This window comes from Epinephelus moara, chromosome 24 (assembly GCF_006386435.1).
Source record: "Epinephelus moara isolate mb chromosome 24, YSFRI_EMoa_1.0, whole genome shotgun sequence".
Taxonomy (NCBI): Eukaryota; Metazoa; Chordata; class Actinopteri; order Perciformes; family Serranidae; genus Epinephelus; species Epinephelus moara.
In genome coordinates this window covers 13,772,994-13,794,846 of record NC_065529.1, presented here as the reverse complement: position 1 = coordinate 13,794,846, position 21,853 = coordinate 13,772,994, and the positions used below count along the sequence as shown (strand labels likewise).

The window sequence follows — 21,853 nt, the reverse complement described above, 5'->3', positions numbered from 1 at the left end:
AGTAGACGTTAAAGCAACTGAAGTGAGAAAGCAGAAAGCAGGCTAGTAGAATTCACCAGAACAGTACAGAGACGCTGTCACAGAAACACCGGAAATGACACAACTTGCTTACTGCAATACGTCAGCACGTCAGCAGCAGTCATTATATATAAACAGAAGTCGGAAACGGAAATTCGCCTCCTCAGCCAGAATCAAACCAGAATGCCAAAAAATCGGGGGTCTGCCCCCAGAGGCTGTATCGCCGTCTGCCGGAAGTCAGACGCCGAATACAGCCGATGGGTTCCGAGAATGTTGTCTACGTTGTTAAAGAACCACCATAAAAATCTATGACGTGACTTAAGCAGAAATTACGTTAAGTTAATGAATTAAAGTTTTAATCACATAACGTTTAGTCACATTCATTCACGTCATTTCATGTAAGTCTAATACAATAGTCACAACTGACTTAAGCTTACATAACGTTTACTGGCTGACTTAGTGTTAGCTTTAGATGGATCGACTACTCTTACTGCTCCTTTAGCTAACCTTATGTGGTGAATTCAACCTTGGGGTAGCTCAGCGCACAGACCCTCAGTTCGCGCCCTAAAGCAACTTGACTTCATCCAGATTAACCCCAGGACCACTGGGGGTCTGAACCTGGACGCAGTGTTGCCAACTTAGTGACTTTCTCACGTGGCTTAATGACTTTTCAGACCCTTATTTAGGAACTTATTCAGACCATTAGGGGAAAAAAGAGGAATATATAATACTGCAGTTCATTACCATGCATGCTTCAGAGTAATCAAGGTCCACAGCTCTTCTGCCATCAGAGCGGGGTCTCTCCCTTTCTCCTCGGGCAGTGCAGTAGATATGGGCCAGGCAAGAGGAGGGGAGAGGCCACTCATCATGGGAGTTTAGTTGTAGTGAGTTTCTATGTTTACATTGATGCTCTTGCTCTTTGGATTAAAAGCAAGACAAAGTGGTGCACTATAAGCTTCATATCTGTCAAGCCATCAAAATGTTTGATTTAGGACTTTATGTTGCTGCTGTTACACAGGTTAGCTCTATTGCTGCCGCTGGCCACCCACCCACTGTGACCCCTGGTGCTTTGGTTTATGTTGGGTTTGAGTTGCAACAGTCAAGCTGAATGAATATATATATATATATATATGTATGTATATATATTTATAGAGTAAATAAATTATTTGCTGGTTTTATATGGTCATCATATGTTTTTCATGTGCAATTTTAATTATCAAAGCAACTGTAGCTGTAGTATTTTCATTATCCAGTAATCTGCTAATTATTTTCTCAATTAATTGATTAATCCTTCGGTCTATAAAATGTCATAAAATAATGAGGAATGCACAGTCACATTTTCCCCAGACTCCAAGGTGAAATCTCATCATTGATCTGTTGTGCTATAAAACAAAGCGAAGGAGGAAATGCTCGCATTGGAGAAGCTAATCCACATTATGTTTGGCAGTTTTACTTTAAAAAATACTTGATGAAGTAGTTTTCAATTAATTTTCTTTTGTCTGTCTACTGATTAATCACTACACCATTGCTGCCAGATAATCACTGCTTTAAAAGTATAACATTTCCCTGTAAAATTTAGTTAGACAATAGTTTAAAGTAGCATAAAACAGACATACTCAAGTTAAGCACAAGTACCTTAAAAGAGTATTTGAGTAAATGTTCTTAGTTAATTTGCACCGCTGCTGATGAGATCCTTCCTATGACAAACACTTTAAAACATCTTATCTTCTTTACTGTAGATGCCTCTGAGTGTTAACATCTTACAGGCTGCTGTAAATGCCCACTCTTGCGTACGCTTCTTTTCACTGACGCTCTTAAAATTGTGTTCACTTTTTCACACTCTAAATCTAAATCTTCTCTAGGGCCCTGCAGGAGGCGGTGGACCATCCCCAGGAGAGCAGAGTTCAGCCTGGCCTTTTACTGATCCCACACTCCTACCGCTCACCTCCGCTTCACCTTTTCAATAAAGAACCTCCCCCTCACCCAAGGGCCCTGACTCCAGTCTCCCAGCTCTCCCACACCTCCATCTTCTCAGCTCTCCCTAATCAGTCCACCACCAAAACTTCCCTGACTCTGGGCCTCCTCCTTCGTCATCCCTCCCTGCCTCGGTGAGTCTCCCCTGGGGTGCTGAGGCCATGGCGGTACCTTCAGCCCACGAGTTTCACTGGCAGAGCCTGGCACGACTGCCCAGCGGCCGCGTCTACCACACTCTGACTGAGGTGGGGGGGCAAATGTACATGTTAGGGGGCTGCGACGCTGCAGGGAGGCCCTGCCCTGCCCTGGAGCTCTACTCCCCTGAGGTAGCAAACTCATGCAATATGGATACTGTGTCTGTTTCATTTTTTTTCCTAACTAGGAATAGACAGTGCATGACCGATTAAGTTGTACTACTCGTGATGTCAGAACTATATATATATATATATATCTATATATAGATTTTTTTATTTTTTTTTAAACACTATTATGAAATTGAAAAAAGATGTAAATATACACATTCACACATTTGCTCAAATGTAACAAATGAAATGTTACATTTCCCCAGTGTGCGGAATACACTAAATGAAGCTAGAATATATAATTAATAAAGTTTTCCTGTACAGTACCTGCATTTCAGTTTCCACTGTGCAAATGTATCATGTTTTACTTAAACATGAAATACATTTAAGCCTCCTGTCACAAATAAATTGATTTAAATGGGAAAATAAGTAGCCCTATATATAAAACAAATCCAAGCACTGAGCAGGTGCAGTAGATAAGAAAAGTAAAAACTAGTTGCTGTTTTTTTAAACAAAGATGTAACTTAGTTGCATTATAAAACATAACCAGATGTTTTGACAGCTGCTCTGTCCTCCATAGTTTGTGGGTTTGTCTGTGACTGCTTTGCCTGAATGCAGCTGATTGTCCCTGTCTGCAGGGAGACAGGTGGATGAGCTTGCCTGCCATGCCCACCCCGCGTGCTGGGGCAGCCGTGGCAGTGCTGGGCAAACAGATCCTGGTGGTCGGAGGAGTGGGAGAGGACCAGAGCCCTTTGAAGGTGGTGGAGATATACAACACAGAGGAAGGGAGGTGGAGGAAGAGGAGCGCTCTGCGGGAGGCCTTGATGGGTGTATCCATCACTGTGAAAGGTACGGAACACCAGTATATCATAATAAGTAGTAACATTTTGAAAGACAGTGTTACTACTTCAAAGCCAAAAGTTGTCTCCTTATCACACTCTGATACTTCAACATGTAGGCCTCTAGTCACTGCAGTGTGGTATGGTGGTGTGTGCAAAGCTGCCATTTATAAAACCAAATACAGTTGATTAGCTGTGTGGGTTGAATCTGGAACAGGTTTAACAGAACTTCTCTTAAACACAAGAACTATAAACTGTAACTGCTGAACTTTGAAATGACTGCAAATAATCCCTTTTCATAAAAACTTTTATTTATCTCCAGCTCCAAACAAAGATCACAGAGGTACTTAAAATGAGGAAATGTGTCCACTGCCAAGAGAGTGTCTCATTTCATCAAGTCTCTTTTCTAACCACTCCTAATGCATGAAAAAAATCAAGCCTAAACATAAAATATGTTACTGATTATGCTAAATATATTTCATGGATGCAGCAGCAGATGTACTACATTATGCAGCAGGACTGCAATAAGAAATAAAAGCATTCTGTGGAAGCGAGTACTGGACATAAAAATCCAGCATTAGCTCACATTAGTTGTCATTTTAAGCCCAGTATAATATTACCAGAATATCTCTAGGGGTTTTAACTTATTTCTATAAGGTTCCCGGCTCCCTTACAGTCAAGATGGCAGGGAAGATAATGAAAACTGTTGACAGATTCATGTTGTACCGTACCTAACTGTAGTGGATCTTAACAAATTAGGTGTATAATTAACCAAATTCATTCAAAAGAAGATGTCAGTTTTCGAACCATAATGAAGGTAGGTAAATGTAGATAGCAAAGACTTTCCAGTCAATATAAAACAGTCAAACAGGTTTTTCAACAATTGTGAATCACAGCAACTGCAAGACGTCCTTCAACACACAGCTATAAATGTATACACAAAGTAAGTAAGTAAAGTTTATTTTACTAAGTACTAGGCTGATTGGTCCAGTAGTTTGCGAGTTTAGCTGCAAACAGACAGGTGGACACACTCACACATATGACCCAAGTATGTTCTGTGGTTCTGGAGGAGCTTTCCAACATTTAAAAAAATAACCCATTGAGGTTATTTTTTGCTCTGCTGCTTTGGTTTGACCACTGTTTCCTAAATCTGTCTCTTGTGAGTCACCCAACTTCATGGAAGTGCAATACTAAATCACTTGAGTTCTCTATTCTCTAAACTATTAGTTATGTAACTAGTAAATTTTATGTGCCATCACCTGTGTGTGAGTGTAGAGAAGGTGATCGGAGTAACTACACTCCACACTGTATGAACAGCACTTCAAACAACACCTGAATACACTTTAATTGTAACCAAAAAGTTCAAGGTAAGTTTTGCTATCTGATGTCGATTGAGCAATTTTCGGGGTCTGACACTCACATTTATTCTCACATTTTAGGATCAGTCCAGCAGTCTATATAAATAAACAGTTTTTTCAGAGAGCATCTCTTCAGCCTTGGTTGGGTTTGTGTTCAGTCCAGCGGTGCATCTGTCAGTGTCTGCTGGAACACAGATAGATGCTGTAAACACACAGACTTATTGGCCGTGTACGCACAGCTCTCTTCATCGCCCTGAACAATCTTCAATCCTCAGGCCTTTGCTCACAGTTTCATCCCCAAACTCATCCCCAGCAGCTCAAAAGGAGACAAATAGCCTGACAAAATGATCAATGGGGCCAAATTAAAACAAATATGGTATATCTGAAGGGATAGTCAGTCACCGATTTGACTAAATAACGCAGTTCTTATTGACATTTTTAAAATCGTTATTTTCCAGATATTAGATAATGAACTTCAGGTAATGAGCTTTTCTACTCCCCAAAATGAATATAAAGTATGTGGGAAACTTTTTTCCCTTTGTTATTTATGAAATGTAGATGCGTAGAGGTTAGAAATTGTTGTAAATATGTATAATTTATCACAAAAAACTTACAAAATCAATAAAGAAATAAGAAATGCAGACTTTTCCCCTGCAGCTCCCTTTCTCTTTATTCTCATGTACTGTGTTTTCCCTCATGTCAACACTCTCACACCCACTTCCATTCTTATGCTAGAGGTATCATGCCAAAGTGCCAGACGTGGACTCATGCATTTTATTATTCTGCTGCTGTACTCCCTGTCCTTTCCATGTCTGCCACAGTCTCCTGCCTCGTCACGAACTTCTCAGCCAGCTCTCTGGTTTTGTAGATTTTTAGCACTTCATAAAATAAAGTGCCAATGAGGTGTTTCCATCTGCTGGGATTGGTCTTTCACAAGCTGATCATTGTTGAGCATTGTTGACTCATTTTAGTAGCATTTTAAGGCAGGTCATGATGTACAGATATTTCACACAGTAAACTTAAATCCATAAAATCCATGCATTTGGTGAAAATTGTGGCCTGTTCATCCGATAAATTATTAGTACATAAAAGCACTCAGACGGAAACTCTGGCTCTGCGTGTGTGTGTGTGTGTAGATGGCCGAGCCCTGGCTGTGGGGGGAATGGGTGCTGATCTACTCCCTCGTAGCATCCTGCAGCAGTATGACCTTCGAAAGGACGTGTGGGCGCTACTTCCTCCCATGCCGACCCCACGCTACGATGCCAACACACATCTCCTGGGCAACAAGCTCTACGTGGCAGGTACAAACACACCAGTGTAGGTGTACTAAAATAGTTTAACTGTGTGTGTATTTAACAACATATATTATTTCTCAATATTCTAATATGCGCTCTATCAGCATTTGTACAATTATAATTATTAGTGCTCTTTATATACAAACCTTTAGGTGGTCGCCAGTGTAAGCGACCAGTGAAAGCCTTTGAGGTGTACGATGCAGAGACGCGATCTTGGACCACTCTACCTGCCATGCCTTGTAAACGTTCGTACGGGGGCGTGATATGGGACACAACTGGGAGGTTGTGTCTGCTCGGAGGACTGCGGCAGGGAGGAGGGCACCAGAGCTCCAAGTTCACCAAGAACGTCAACATTTTTGACACCAACCAAGGTACAGAAACACATTTACCTTCACAGGTTTCCATTTATGCTGCTAGTCTTTTGATAAAAGATCTGTATTTGGTCTAATATGTAAAGGCCTTGCACATGGAGTAAGAGATTAAACCCTGCCACTCCTCCCCATTTGAGACATAAGTCATGAATTAGAACACATACACATGCACACAACACATGCCAGATGACAAAGGGTTGTTAAAATTTTCTTCCAAGTCCCCCATCAATATCAGCAGTTATTCCGTTAATTCGCGACAGCTACATTGTACAAACACTTCACAGGAGATGTCAAATTCATCCAGCATGCTGCCGATGCTTTCTCAGCTTCTTAGTACACCAAACATAACTGTCAAGTTCCTGTGAGTCTGAAATACAGCAAGCTGTGACTGTCTAATGTGTGGCCAGCAATGTCCATCTGCCTGTGGTAACAGCAATTTCCCATGTGTTTTCCCGTGTGGTATCATACAGTCGCACTATGCATTTTGAGATTGTGGTGCATCTTGAAATTTTATATCTTGGCTCCAGCTCGATCATGGGATTCTGAAACCCCTCTCAGGAAACAATACCAAGGGGCCGCATATCCTTGCATACAAATCTTGCTATCTTAGCGGCGATAAGTAACAAACGGTTGAATTACGAATAAAGAGTGACAGCCATATTAGCTAACAAAGCAATATGTTTCTCCCTGCTTTCAGTCTTTATGTGAAGATAGGTTAAATACCTCCTGACTTCAGCTCCATCCCACACCTTAACGCACAGACACCTCAAACTCAGAGATAATAATATATATATTTCCAAAGCTGTTTCTTCAACATTTTAGATGAATAAAAGACCTGTAATCAAAAAATTAAAGTCATTACGATAGAGTTGGTTAACACAGACATTCATTTTTTAGTATCAGCAAATGTCTCATTATCTCCTTCACTGACAGCATTCATCTTCATTTCGATTTTACTGTCACACCCAGCATCCATTAAAATCATCCACAGCATGAAGAGAAATGGTTTTCCACTCAAACAGGCTCGTTCCTCTCTTAATTCTGTGCACACTCTGTGTCCCACAACACAGTGAAATGACTTATCCCTCTATCCCGCAAAGACACCCCAGAGTAACAGGTGAACAAATTGAGGAGGGACCGGAAAGAGAAATGGGAGAGCAAGAATCGATAAGTCATTTTAGACAGCTGGATATACGGTCGCACATTGGGATTGGTCGAATGGAAGCCAAATAAAGCAGAACGTGGGAGTGATAATGTTAATGTATGATAATGGGGAGAAAGTTTGCCTTGTGTGCGAGAGATAGAGGAAGAAAGAAGGAAAGAAAATGCCTTCCAACAGACACCAACGCATGCGTTGGCGTGCATATGCTGATGCATATCCACACGCACACACATACGGGGAAGGCAGCCGTACCCCGTTTCTCCAATCTAATTTTGGTGGAGATGAGATTGGAGATGAGCTGTGGAGGGAGGGCTGGGGATGAGGAGCGCTTTAAATTACAAGATCCAGAAACAGATTGCTTTATTATCCATCTGCAGCAATATCTCTCCACACACACACGCGCGTGGTCATGCAATCTGCTGTCACACAGTGATATTCTATTACTGTTCCATTCCATATCGCCGGTATTAAGACACACACGCCTGTTAGGTGATGTTTCGGCAATGTGGGCATGCTGCAACAAGTACGACCAAAAATGCAAAGAACGGAGCTGTGAAAGAAAATTAACACGGAGAATGGCAACAGATTTCGAAACTGTTCAAAGGGTCAGTTGGTGCAAATTACTTGGAAAAAAAAATCTGTTTCCTCAAGTGGTATCAATCCTTTCAGAGAGTTGTGGATCTGTTTCCCAGTTTTTTATATGTCCGTATCTGTCTCTGAAATGTTTGTCCCAACAACAATACAATGGTTTCAATGCAGTGAGCACCACAAACAAAATTCCATTAACCTCTATTACATTGTGTGGGGGAGGTAGTAATCTCAGAAATGGATATCTCAAAACTCGGACAAATAAATTGCAGCTTTGCTGGATACTGCCCGATTCTACCACAGCAACTTTCTCCAGGGACTTTGGATCTGTTTTAAGAACTGTTTTAAGTTATGTATAGTTTGACTTCCTGACAGGTCTAAAAGCAAGACAAAGGGATAGTTCGAATCTCCTAAAGTGGGGTTGGTCCATAGTCAGTGTATTACATACAGTAGATGTTGGTCGCCACACACCCCCAGTTTAGAGTGCCGACATGAAAGTTGAGCAATGTACTGCTGTGGATGGGGGCAGCAGCAAAAACATATTTTAGCCACGTTTATGTTTACGCTATGTTGAGAGTTTTTTTTACTGCTTTGCCTTATTGATAGATAGCGTGTTCCAATGGCCTCAGTTCCCCATCTACGCTCCCGTCACAGCCACCAGAGGAAGTTATTTTGGCTGTCTGAACACGAGTGTATTTATCCAATAATATGCCAGCCCAATCCAAACTAACCTAAATGCCAAGGTCACAAGATACACAAACAAACGAACTGATAGAGGCAGCAGTAGACCAGCAGCTCCTGTGTTCAGCAATGTTAAATCACTGTTTATTTCAATGAAGCCTGGCTTTGCAGAAAGTGATGAAACGGTTTAAGTTCCCCAACCAAAATCAGCATCTGATGATGAGGTAAAGCTGTGAAAATATTCTACATATAGTAAACACTTAAACTGAGTATGATTTTTTTAGGTGGGCCTTTTATACGTTTTGTTGCTGACCCCTCCACAGCAGTAGATAGCTTAGCTTCTGTGTCAGACTCCAGCCTGCTTCTCCAAACAGGGAGTGTGCCGACTAACATCAACTGTATGTAATACACTGGCTATCGATAAGTACCTCACACAACCCCACTTCAAAAGATCTGAACTGTCCCTTTAATTTGCTCTTTGATTCAGTTATAGGATACTAAAATTGTAGTCATAGTATCTGTGTGTGAAAATTGCATCTTAAGCTCAACTTCATGGCTTTTTAGATGCAGTGAAAACTAATAGACGAACGCACAAAGGGCACTGTTTGTTCCTGATTTATTTCCTGACTTTATTTCAAGGTTCATTTATTGTCACCTTACAACAGTGGATTGCACAACCAAATGCAGCTGTATTCTTCATGCTAGACAAGAAAAAAAACAGTAGTGAATTCCTGGGGCTCCTTGGTACCTGGAACTATGTGGTTGAATAGGGGAATATAGTTTTTAACTGATTTAGGGGACTAACCCTTTAAAGCCGCTCTCTGTTATAGTAACTAGAATTATGAATTCTACTTCCTTTGTTGTATCCAACAAAAACACATTTTAATCAGAGGCTTCTCCAAGGCATGTAGGGCTCAGGCAACAGTAGCAAAACCCACAAATGATGCCGTCCCCCTGGAGCCAACTAGTAACTAAATGTATTCCCACATCGTCTATATTTGATTTATGTCCTGCTTGAGATGGTTAAAACCACCCAAAACACTTCAAAGCAGATGGAATCAAGCAGAAATGAGAATAGAGCAAATATGCTCTTGTTTTGGCCATGACTGTGGGCCAATATGTAATTACTGAATCATAATGGTGAGATTGTGTCCAAAAGGATCGTCTGTGTGGTCAGCAGTGTCTGAGATTTCACACGTGACAGACTAGACAGAATTCATCAAAGGCTGAGAAGCAATCACCATCCTTTTCTAGTGTTAATCACGATGGACAATTACAGAGGAGAGCTGTGGACGAAATTACTACCACACAGACTACAAAGCCCAGTCTTCAGAGAATCGCCTCATCTCCCTCATTCTATTGTCGTTCTCTCTCTCTGTCTATGCTGTCTTTCTCTGTCTCTCCATCTCTTTATTCTCCTCTGCCGTCTCCCTCCAGACTAGAATAATGCATGCTGGTGTTTTCCCTGAGTCCTACAAAGAAAATCTTGGCGCAAAGACTTGTGTAATCCCTCCAAAGCAAATAGGAATAAAGCTTGCAGTTGCAACTCAGTCTCAGAGGATTGAACCATAAGTCTGCAGTGTGATGTGTTGACACACACTGTAATTTAAAGAGGAAAATCCAGCCAGTGACACTGTAAGCACTGTTTATAAAAGAATTACTAATGTTGTAGCTTGTGTTCTGCGTCCACTTTGTAGATTTATGTTGTATTTTAGAAAGAGATGACATCACAGCATGTTCCCAGTATCTACTGTGGTATGAGGTAGAATCCAGGTTTCAGTTGGTTTCAGAACCAAAGTGCAGATTTTCATGTAGTAGGTCCACCATCTCATATCAACGTCTAATAATCATTAAAAGAAAAAATCCATTGCAGTAAGGGCAAATACTCAAATGTCTCAATCAGCAATGGCCTACATTGACCAAAATGCAACACAGTGTGCAGCATGTCCTTACCAAGGAGCTCAATTTGAATATTTACATTTATATTCAGCATTGCTTTGACCTAAATGCTAACATCAGCATGCTAACATGCAGACACTACAAATGATAATGTATAGCAGGTATGAATATTAACATTATCATGCCAACATTTGCTAAGTAGACTAAACACAAAGTGCAGCTGAGGCTGATGAGCTGAGAATGTCATCAGGCATGCAAGTATGTGCTCCTAGACCAAAATATTGAACGAATTCAATGTGTGCAACACATTTCCTGGCAATCCATCCAATAATTGTAAAGACCAACTTAAAACCACAATGTTGACCTGCTGGTGGTGCTGGAGGAGAAGGGGATTAGGGTGCTAGAGGGGATCACCAAAGTTAGTAGGATTCAGGGGTCATCCCTGTTGAAGGCCAGCCCATGTTGTTAGAAATAGTGTACACTGGGAATATTTTAATATTAATTAAAAAAATTAGACTATATATCCAAAATTACAAAACAGCCAATAATAATTTGCTTCCATGGTGTAATCTTTTGCCCCTAAAACTGTTAGATTACAGGGTCTCTAAGTGAAATTCAGAGCATTTGCATTGGTATAAGAGCTCCATCTACAGACAGATTTCTGTCAACACTGAATTATGTATCCTGTCATAGTCCATTTATTGTTATCACTAATGCAAAAAAACATTTTATGCATAGTTCCTTCAAATTTGCTTCAAATTGTGCACATTCAAAGTGGTGAGTGCGTATGTCTGGGGTTTTTGCTATCTTGGTTCGGCCTGTGGAGCCTCCGTGTTTTGTTTTGTTACCTTCATAAGTATAGATGCAACTCGTCACCCTTGGCTACAAAAGCAAATGTTTAGTAACGGAAAAGACTGGATAAGAGTATTGATAAAGATCCAAACCAATAAGCAGTATCAGCAGGAGTGGTAGTATCAATAAAATGATAGCGATAACCATCCCTATTTTCCTGTTACATTATGAAAAAGGATTAGACTGCTACTAGACTACTTCATCAAGGTGAAATGTTTTATTTTATACTTTCCATGCAGAAATTGGTGCCTTTTCCAGGAATAAAATCATGACCAGAATGCACCAAATCGCACCATTTAGCACCAGAGGGGGGCATGTCCCGGGACCTCCTTTTGTGTCGGCTTCGCTGCACAACCTGGACACCAGCAAAAGAGGTTCAGTCTAAAAAAAAATTCACCAGCACCCATGCATATGAGTTGTCTGCATATGGTTCTCAACATGGTGGCGGCTGAGCCGGCGGTGCTAACTCCATAAATAGAGCTTAACAACAGCAGCAGTGCTAACAAAGCTAACGGTGTTAACGGGGGGAACCAGAGAGTGGGCCCTATGCTTCCACAACAACACCATGATAGCAGTGCAGTGCAAAAGCTGCGCTGATGAGAGAGCCACAACAAAACACAGAGAAGCTCGGATTACAACAACACACAGAGGTAACATGTCATTACTCCTCTATGTCTTTACATAGCAAGGAGTGGTTTGCTGCTATATAAATGCTCTGAGTGTCGCAAGCAGAACCGACATTAAGTAAAGCTTGATAGCATTTTCAGACATACTGCCGGATTCATTCCTAGCAAAATTGATCATTGGGTACAAATACCCCAAAAAACTTTCTTAGGCTTGTGCATTTTTTGGGGGGGTTTTTTGAAGGAAGGACTAGAGTTGAGAGCAGGCATGTTTGAGATTTTGTCTGGCTGAGCCAAGTGACTTCCTGTTGTCTCCCCGTAATTTAATGATAAGCGCACCTTACCTTATTTTATTGGACCTGACGGATAAAGTTCTGATAATACAGAGTTACTTCGGGTTGTTCTTGACACTTGACTAGTTGGGTATCGTTTCCACTGTTTCTATACTCGTGCCAATACGGTAACTGAGATTTACTAATGATATATGACTTTCGATACCTTACTTACTTCCTTTAAGGATATAAATATGTTTAAATACACAACCCTGTATTCATTTAGCAAAAAAATGAACATCCAGCCTGATGTTACATCCCAGTGTGAAATATCTACCAGGAGGACTTCCCTCTGGGGAGAGAAGAGAGCAGAGTGGACAGCCAGCTGTGATCTCTATTCTGTTCTCTTCAGTGTAACCAGGCTGGAGAGGAAAACACAGCTCTTCATTACACACTGCTGCACCATGCAGGAAGGTTCACCATCTGGCTACTTATCTCTCTTTAATTCTCTCTACCTCTATTTGTTTTCCTCCACCTTGTTTTCTCTGTCTCTTATTTAAGAAAAAAGATTGAGAATAAATGAAAAAGAGAGGGAGAAATAACAAGGTGAAAAGAAAGAGAGGAAGAGAATGAAAAGAGAACAAGGAGACAGTGAGAGGGAATGAAGAGGACAGGGTGGATAGAGGAAAGAAAATAGAAAAACTAAGCAGAGGAAATATAAGAACAAAGATAGATCCTGAAAAAAAGAAAGTTAGACAACAATAAAGGGTAAGACATTTTTGTACTTTTTCTCTCTTGTTCTGTCTCTATCTTTCTTTTTAATTCTCTCTCTCTCCCTCCCTCCCTCCCTCCCTAATGAAGTTATCTTTCTTCCTCTGTCACGATTCTCTCCACTCCGGGTTTCCGTCTGATAAACAAGACTTGGCAGCAACTAAACCTTAAAGTAAAAAGAAAATTTCTGCAGTCTGCCGGGGAAAGAGAATGGCTGTTTATTTCCACCACTCTCAAGTACACTTTTTATCATCTGGAGTTCTTCAGCTTAGAATGTGAAGGAAATGTCACCTCTGCTCCAACCACATAAGGTCTTTTGTAATGTCTGCGACACCTTTGGCTTGACAGAGTTTTCTTACATCGTTTCCAACACTTCGAGATGAAAGATGCCAGTGGCTGTGGTAGATAAGAAAAACCACCTGCTCACCACTGCACCTGTATGTACCTGGCTGAATTCCCAGCAGGGGGCTTCCTCATTGACAGTAGCAATGTTAAAGGGACACTTAACCCCAAAATATAAGATAGATATTTTTCTTCTAGCCTGTAGTTCTATTTATCAGTCGTATCAATTATTTTGGTGTCAGAGTAAGGTATCGGCCGTTTGCCTTCTCTTGAAAATAATGGAATTAAATCACACTCTGCTTAAAGTGCCAAAATAAATACATTTGACAAACTCAACAGCAGTGGGTCTTTAAAAAAATCATGAACCGGTTACTCAAGATAATCCACAGACCTTGTTGTGAACAGTTTCATGTAGGAACTATTTTCTTTTTATCAAACTACACCCACAAACCGTATCACTGCGCAGAAGGAAATGTGCATGTACTCAGTGGTGGCCCTGACACATTAGGTGCCTTAGGCAAGCCTCCCCCCAGCTTTTGTCGTTTTGACATGATAACGATACAGCATGTTTCAGGGTTCACGTGACAACGGATAACTCTACCAGGGGGGCCTGGGGGCAACAGGAACCCAGAAAAAAACGGCCTCTCTATAATGTAGTAGGCTTTGTTATACAGTTATGTTGTTGTGGCCTTATGTTATATTTCAAAATAATAGCAGTCATAGTACTAGTAAAATATAGTAAAAGATAAAGTTGGGTTTTTTTCTTCCCCCATTTGAGCCACTCCCTACGGATGATGGCACCCTTTACGCCGGAATTCCACTGGATGCATGTCCGTTGCAGAATGGCAGTGCTGGTTATTCGCTGCGTGCTCTGCCGTCCGTCAACACCCACCGGCTGCGTTTGCTGTGCGTAGCGGTGTAGCTCCGCCGGACAGCGGGAGTTACGAGGACCCAAGAGATCTTGCAAAGTCACGCATAATCACGCGATATAACAAGATGTAGTTTCTATAAGCAGAACCACAAAACCAGAGGAGTAGTAGCAAGACATCTCGGTGCACCTCCATGATTAACATCTCTTCATCCATGGTGTCAATGGGGTGAAATGACGTCTGAAAACCTCTGACCTGTTGACTTCAGGCCTGCCTCTGCACATTATGACGTTTTTTTAAGGTGTAGGGCAGGGAAATATGATCCGCCGTGAACACTGTGTATTTTATTTTGAAAATTAACCGGATGTTTTATTGTGTTTCTGTGCATGACTTCCTGCCCCGCACGATCTGCTCTGTGCTGAATTGCTGCGTTGTGCTCCGGCGTCTGGCAAAAATAGAAGTCCTGCGTATCTGTTGCAGAGGGCTACGGAGTGCCACAGCTGTGACGGAGCCAAAACGCAGCACAGCCGCAGCCGGTGGAAACACACACATTGACTAGAATTGAAACGTATCAGCTCTGCGGAGCAGAGACGCAACCAACACGCATCTAGTGGAATCTGGGGGTTAGCATTCACCTATGCTGCCTGTGCCACGGGCCGGCACTGCACCCACTGTTAGCTCACCTTGCACCACTACAGCTCAGCAAAGGAGGACACCATTAATGTTTACATCTCTTGCTGTCACAAGCATCAGCCTCTTGTCCATGAGTAGATGCACACTTCCTTCTGCGTGGTGATACAGCTGGCGGGAGTAGTTCAGTAGAAAGAAAATAGTTCCTACAACTGAGAAATTGTTTTCATCTGTGGACAAAACTAAAAATGACATTGTCCTACAATGTTTGAATTAAAGCAAGCATTATCAACTATCAGCACATTAACAGCCATCTGTATAATCGCATGAGATTACCACATGATCACATAGTGAGTCTAACTCTGCGTTATGTCATATAGTGAACAAGGACCACACTTCCTAGGACTTTCACCACCAGGCAACAGCATGATCTCCACCAGCAGCCACACACATGCTTAAACAGACTGCTCTTCTAATGATACAACAGATATATGCACGAAAATAATAAAACCTAAGCTTCAAAACATAAAAGATACCAATACATTACCATACTTTACACCAACAAACATGCAAAACCCTCCCAGGGAGAGTCCAAAATGATAAGAGGAAATAAAGCTAGTGGAATTGATTCACATTCCTGTTTTAAAGAATATTGTTTGGATTATTAAAACATTAAAACATATTTACTCCTAATAAATAACTAATAAATATACATTCACACAACCTTAGGAGGCATTGGAAAAGTAAAATATATATATTAATGGAACTGTTCACATAAAGCTGTCAACATAAAGAGTCCTCACAGGATTTTACAGGAAATTGTATTACCCTGTTCTTAATTTAGTGCAACAACATACACACTACTGTATTCACAGTCTGACTATAACCAGCATACCTGGTGTCCCCTGTGAAGTGACCCACTTCTGTCCACACTACATAAGACTCTATAGGTTTGTTTATTCACTCATTCATTCATTATCCTGTTCAGGGTCACTGTGGGGCTGGAGCCTATCCCAGCTGACACTGGGCAGGAGGCAGGATACACCGTGGACAGATCGCCAGACCAGCACAATAGTTTCAGGTTTTTCATTAAAGTCGTCTAAAGGGCCAGCACTATCAACACTTTGTCTTCCTTGTAATATTCTGACCCCACCGCCAGCCTTCCTGTCCCCTCTCTTTCTGTTTGTAGTTTGTGTTTGTTATAACCTCTGTGTGTCCTTGTGGCATGCCTGTGTGCGTCCTGCACATGTCCTGGCTGCAGCTGGCTTGTGTGTGACCTGTTTGTGCAGGTCACACACTTAAAACAAGCTCAGCAGCATCCTGTCCAGCCAAAGGAGGACTACAGTGCCACTGACCTCCCCCCTCAGCTACTTCATAAGCTTGTGCACACACACACATCTGCTCATTTCAGCTGTCGTGTCTTCTTCCGTAGGCGCCTGGTTGAAGTCGGAGGAGACGGTGGCGATGAAAACGAAGAGAGCTGACTTTGCTGCTGCTTTCCTGCGTGGACGGATGATAGTCGCAGGAGGACTTGGTGAGAGGGATACATTGTGAATTTTACTGCATCCATGTTACATAACTCATGGCCGAACAATCCTATGGGATAAAATAACCTACTTATAAGTCTTAATATGACTCAATGTGTTTGTCAGCAAGTCAGGCTTTTGTCAGGCTCATGCTTATAAAATTAAAGTAACCTGTTGCATTTATTGTTTTAATAAAATTCTGACAAAATCAGTTATTTATATCCTGGTGCATTTATGTTGTTAAGATTTCTTGTGAAATATGAACGTCTCCTAAGAACTTCCCTGTATGCCAGTATACAGCAGTAAAACAATAGGGAATCCTGACTACCTTTGATGTCTGATACCTCTTAATGTGAATACATTCTCAAGGTCATGAGCCGTCTGCACTGGACACAGTGGAGGCCTTTCATCCTCAGAAGAAGAAGTGGGAGAGGTTGGCTCCAATGACCTTTCCCCGATGCTCCACCTCCTCCATTGTCATCAGAGACCGCCTCCTAGTGGTGGGAGGAGTTAACCAGGTACACTTGTGCTAAATTCAACCGTAAATGTAACAGTGTATAATTACAGTCAGGGCTGCCTATGCATCAAACCTCAGCCCACTTAAAGTCTCCTGGAAAGGATACCAGCTATTGGCTATATAATTCTGATGTGGCAAAGGTAGAGAGAACTGGAGGGGGTGATTAGGAGGTATGGCAGACACCATGTCACCATGTATGAACTCACCTGTTGAGTATTTTAACAATATACAGTTGAGGTCAGTAACAGCCAAGTTTATTGTTCAGATGTTTAAAAGACAGAACTAAACTACTCTTAGCTTCTCTACTCACTTTCTTTTAATTGTTTCATCAGATCTTGTGCGTGCTGACACCACAAATCAGAGTTTCTACTCTCTGCTACTGTTGCTTTTCTTGCCGACAGGTGGTGCAGGTTGGACTGAAACAGCAGGTCCAGAACTGCAGGTCTGGACACTGCTGACACTGCGGCTCTGTCACTGAATAATAGTGTTTGGGCCTGGTTTCAAGTGCTTTGCATTAATGACACTGTGTCCTTGTTTTCTCCTGTTGAGACACCATTGCAACAGTGATAATTACTTAATTTACACCATAAGCCACACAGCTTTATTTGTATCAGCTGCACCAGTCTTTAAAGCTACAGTTGGTAAGTTTTATAAAAATAACTTTTTGTGGTATTTGCCGAAACTGTCAAAATATACCGACAGTGATTCATGAAACAGTTAATCTGTGAAAAAAAATCAGGCTCCCCCTCCTCTTTGTGTTGTTTCTAATGACATTTGCAACCAATCAGAGCCAAGGAGTCTCTAACATAGCTGTCAGTCTTGTCAGTCATGTCGATCACTGCCCGTGATGTCAAATATGAATCAAGATTCTGTAACTGCATTGCGTGTTTTTCAGCTCAGATGTTTTTAGAAACATATTTCAGTGTACTGTTTAGCTGTAAAATGAGAAAGTTTGCTCCGGCCTGTGGGTGGTGCAGAGTTTGGGCTTGACTGTTTTCAACGTGGCGGATGGATCACAAACTTCCTCATTTTACAGCTAGTTTGACAGTTTGACGGTAGTACACGAGCAGTGATAGACATGATTGATGGCTGTGTTAGAGACTCCTTGACTCTGATTGGTTGTCTTCGGTCAGACAGTGGATTCTTGAGATGCAGTTAAGAGCACTATGAGGAGGCAGAGGAATATAATTATCCGTCTCGTGTACACTTTCAGCAAATGCGACAAAAAGATATTTTTACCGAACTTACCAACTGTAGCTTTAAAGACTAGTGCAGCTGATGCAAATAAAGCTGCCTATGATGAACAACATCAGGTAAGTGATACTGTATGCGACAGTGTCTCAACAGAAGAAAAAAAGGACACAGTGTCATTAGTGCAAAGCACTTGAAACCAGGCCCAAACACTACTATTCAGTGACAAAGCCGCAGTGTCAGCAGTCCTACAGTGTCAGACCTGCAGTTCTGGACCTGCTGTTTAAGTTCAACCTGCACCACCTATCGGCACGAAAAGCAACAGTAGCAGTGAGGAGAAATTCCATTTCAACAAGCAAAAGATTTGATGAAACAATTTAAAGAAAATGAGTACGATAGTTTAGACTAACTTCTGTCTTTTAAACATCTGAACTATAAACTTGGCTGTTCCTGACATCAGTTGCATATTGTTTAAAAACTCATTAGAAGATTGAGTTTGCTCAGTCGCCAAGAAACTGCAGATGTTCATATTCTCATCAGTCAAAACAGTGAGAAGAGCACAGACAAAAAAACAGAGAAATCTCACTTTGGCAGAAAATTGTTTCTGTTTATGTTGGACCCTGTCGCACATAGTGAGAAACAGACTGAGAAAATACCAAGAGCATTTTCAGGGCTAAATATTCTGAATGTTAAATCTTGAAACATACACACAAAGAAAACAGTAGCCACAACAATCCTGCAGCTTTCAACTTGCAACAGCGGTTATGGCACTTTGCTCACCAGTAGGTGGCAACAAAATTAAAAAGAAAATGATCAGAGAATGACTGAACAGCTTCACCTGGTGGACAATCTGCAGCCTGATAAATGTGAGTATATGCTATAAGGTGCTTCATATCTAATAATGGCCAGTACAATATTTCTTAACCAGGAGACCTCGGAGTGCTTTCAATTCTTATATCATGGCCACTAAGTAAAGGAATACTCTGACCCCCAAGTGACTATTTTTATATCAATTATTCTGTGTTGCACAGAATTTGTGAAGAAAACTGTTTTTCTTTCCTGCCTCAACACAGACGAAGAATCCAAAAAATGCAGAAAATTCTTGATAAACTGAAGTCATAGGCAACTGTGTTTAACAACTGCCAAACTGTACCAAAACATCATTTTACAAACTCTCACAGAGCTTCTACAGTATAATCCAAGTTTCATTTATCCAGTCACATTATATGTGTGTGTCATGTATTCCTTCAAAGGAAAGAAACTGAGAATATGTCTCAGTGATTTTGTTTTGTTTTTTCAGTTAAATCTTCCAGGTCTCCACTGAGTTTTGTTTGAGTGTTTGCATATTGTCAAGTACTGGGTTTTTTTTACTCCTGACACACTAATGTTGAAAAGTACTTTTTTTGTCATATTTGTTGAAACTATAACTATATCCACACAGAAGTCCATGTGACAGATAATCTGTTAAAAAGAGTTTCTTCATATTCCTTGTAGTGTTTGAAATGGCATTTGCAAGAATCCGCTGCAGATAAACAAAAAATCAACCAATCAGAGTCAAGGGTTCTCTGAAGCAGCTGTCAATCATGTCAGTCATGACTGCTGGTAAACTGCGGTCAAACTGTCAAACTAGGCAGCGCTGATCAATATGAATCAAAACTGTGTTACAGCATTCCTTATTTCTCACCTCAAGTGTTTCCAGAAGTGTTTAGTGTACTGTTTAGCTGTAAAATGAGAAAGTTCGTGACCTGGCCGCCATGTTGAAAACACAGCTCACTAGCTGGAGCAAACCTCATTTGAAAACTGAAACAGTACACTAAAATATGGCTCTCATTCATATTTGATCAGTGCAGCCTAGTTTTAAAGTTTGACCGAAGTTTATATGCAATGATTGACAGCCGCGTCAGAGACTCCTTGGCTCTTATTGGTCATGTTCCTTAAGCTGCAGTAGGTTCTAGCAGGTGTCATTAGAAGCACTATGACGAGGAAGAACATGTTTTTTTCTCACTCACTATCTGTCTCATGTTCTACTGTGTGGATGTAGTGACAGTTTCAGCAGATTTGACAAAAAGTTATTTTCATGAAAGTTATCATCCGTAGCTTTAATTATGTGAAGCATTGGTGTCCTGAAATGCAGTTTTTGTAAACACCTCCCAGCCAGACAGACACAATATTTTTCATTTATTTAAGATATTAATGTTAAATAAAATGTCAGCATGGAAATATGTCCAACCCTCAGCCACCAGTCTTTTCTTTAAATCTCTATTTCTTTCAGGTTCCCAGCTCGGCCCATGAGATCCTGTATGTAAAAGAAGAAGAGTATCTGTAGCCTGTCGTAACTGACACCAGATGAATGCAGCAGATCAACGATTCCACTTCCTCTTCTCTGTACGACCCTCCTGATCAGACTGTAGTGCAATATATAGGAAGCATTTAAGAATCTCAGAGAGACGGAGTGTGAGCGACAGTCCCCCGACTTTGTGATGTAATGTAACAGACAACACTGCCCCCTGCTGGGCCGTGCTGACACTGAGCCACACATGTATGCACAAACATGCACAATGGAGGAGCTGGCTCTTTCTTTATACCGACTTATGTTTCTTGATACTTTTAGTATGTGACACTTCTGTGTTGTACGTTGCAGTGCATACATGGAGAAGAAACTATTTTGTAGCGTATATGTCTTGTAATGTAGACAGAAGACCTATTTTATTGCAAATATGCATTTCATGTTTGGTTTTGTGTCTCTGTTCATGCGTTTATTAATGTGAGCTTGCTAGCAAGTGAGCATATGTAGATAGTGTGATTTCCTTATAAGTTATTAATTCAGTTTGGTGACATAACTGCAATATTTGTATATTATTTAATATTACATAGCAAAAAAAGCCTCACCAGAAAGTGGGTAATGTTTGGTTAAACTGTACTGTAACAACATTTGCACTAAAGCAATTAACAGTGAGTGAGAGTTGATTTTATCATTAATAATTTCTGGTGTAATGTACTGTAATAATTACACTGAGAATGCTGTACTATCACCCTGTAACAGTGCACATTTGTGGATATGAAAATATGATTTAATACATTGCATATATGAAAAGAGACTGTGTTAAATGACAGTTTGTTGTTTGTTTTAATACCAGACAGCTGATTTAGGCAGGGAAATGGATTAGATCGATTGAACACATTTTATTCCTGCAGCAATACAAGTTTTCTTTACTCAGTGTTTCATTAGTGCAACATGTGCTGTGCTGTAATAATCATCAGTTAACACCTCACACAGGCTGTGATGTTACAGATTTGTTTTTGTGACTTCAGAGGTATTATGTGTGTTGTCATTGTAGTCAAAGCCAAACTTGTGTCCCTTTGGCTCAGGCTGTTGTGTAACAGGTGACTAAGCTGTGTAATATTTCATTGTGTTCATTGTGATTTTATTTCATCCTCATCCATCAATTTCTGATCCGCCTTACACCCAATCATGTTGTGTAATATTGAGGATATGAGTAGTCACTTTCAGTGGAATAAATGAAATCTGTAGTTTGTACTGCACTTGTTTCTCCACTAGATGGCAGCGATTACACACATGGATCCACACAGCACAAGAGGCCTTCACAGACTCCTGACACTGTCTGTGTCCCAAATCATTCACTCATTCACTCCCCCCTACTCACTATTTAGGGAGTTCTATGTAGAAAACTATACAGTGAGTAGTGAGTGATTTCAGACACAGCCACTGTCTTTGGTTCTCCAGACTGAAACAGTATAAATATTATCATAGT

At 40.9% G+C, this 21,853-nt stretch overlaps 1 protein-coding gene across 3 annotated transcripts in view; it reads left to right on the top strand.

The window, feature by feature from the left end:
- klhdc8a (kelch domain containing 8A) overlaps positions 1 to 21,585 on the top strand; it is a 47,613-nt gene extending 26,028 nt beyond the window's left edge. For all 3 annotated transcript variants that reach the window (XM_050038290.1, XM_050038293.1, XM_050038291.1), the window contains 7 exons: positions 1,881 to 2,318; positions 2,933 to 3,143; positions 5,628 to 5,792; positions 5,939 to 6,157; positions 16,279 to 16,380; positions 16,742 to 16,890; positions 20,353 to 21,585. In XM_050038290.1, the coding sequence (XP_049894247.1) occupies positions 2,154 to 2,318; positions 2,933 to 3,143; positions 5,628 to 5,792; positions 5,939 to 6,157; positions 16,279 to 16,380; positions 16,742 to 16,890; positions 20,353 to 20,406 (1,065 nt within the window). In that variant the 5' untranslated portion in view covers positions 1,881 to 2,153 and the 3' untranslated portion in view covers positions 20,407 to 21,585. The remainder of the gene's footprint in view (positions 1 to 1,880; positions 2,319 to 2,932; positions 3,144 to 5,627; positions 5,793 to 5,938; positions 6,158 to 16,278; positions 16,381 to 16,741; positions 16,891 to 20,352) is intronic.
- The last annotated feature ends 268 nt before the right edge of the window (positions 21,586 to 21,853 follow it).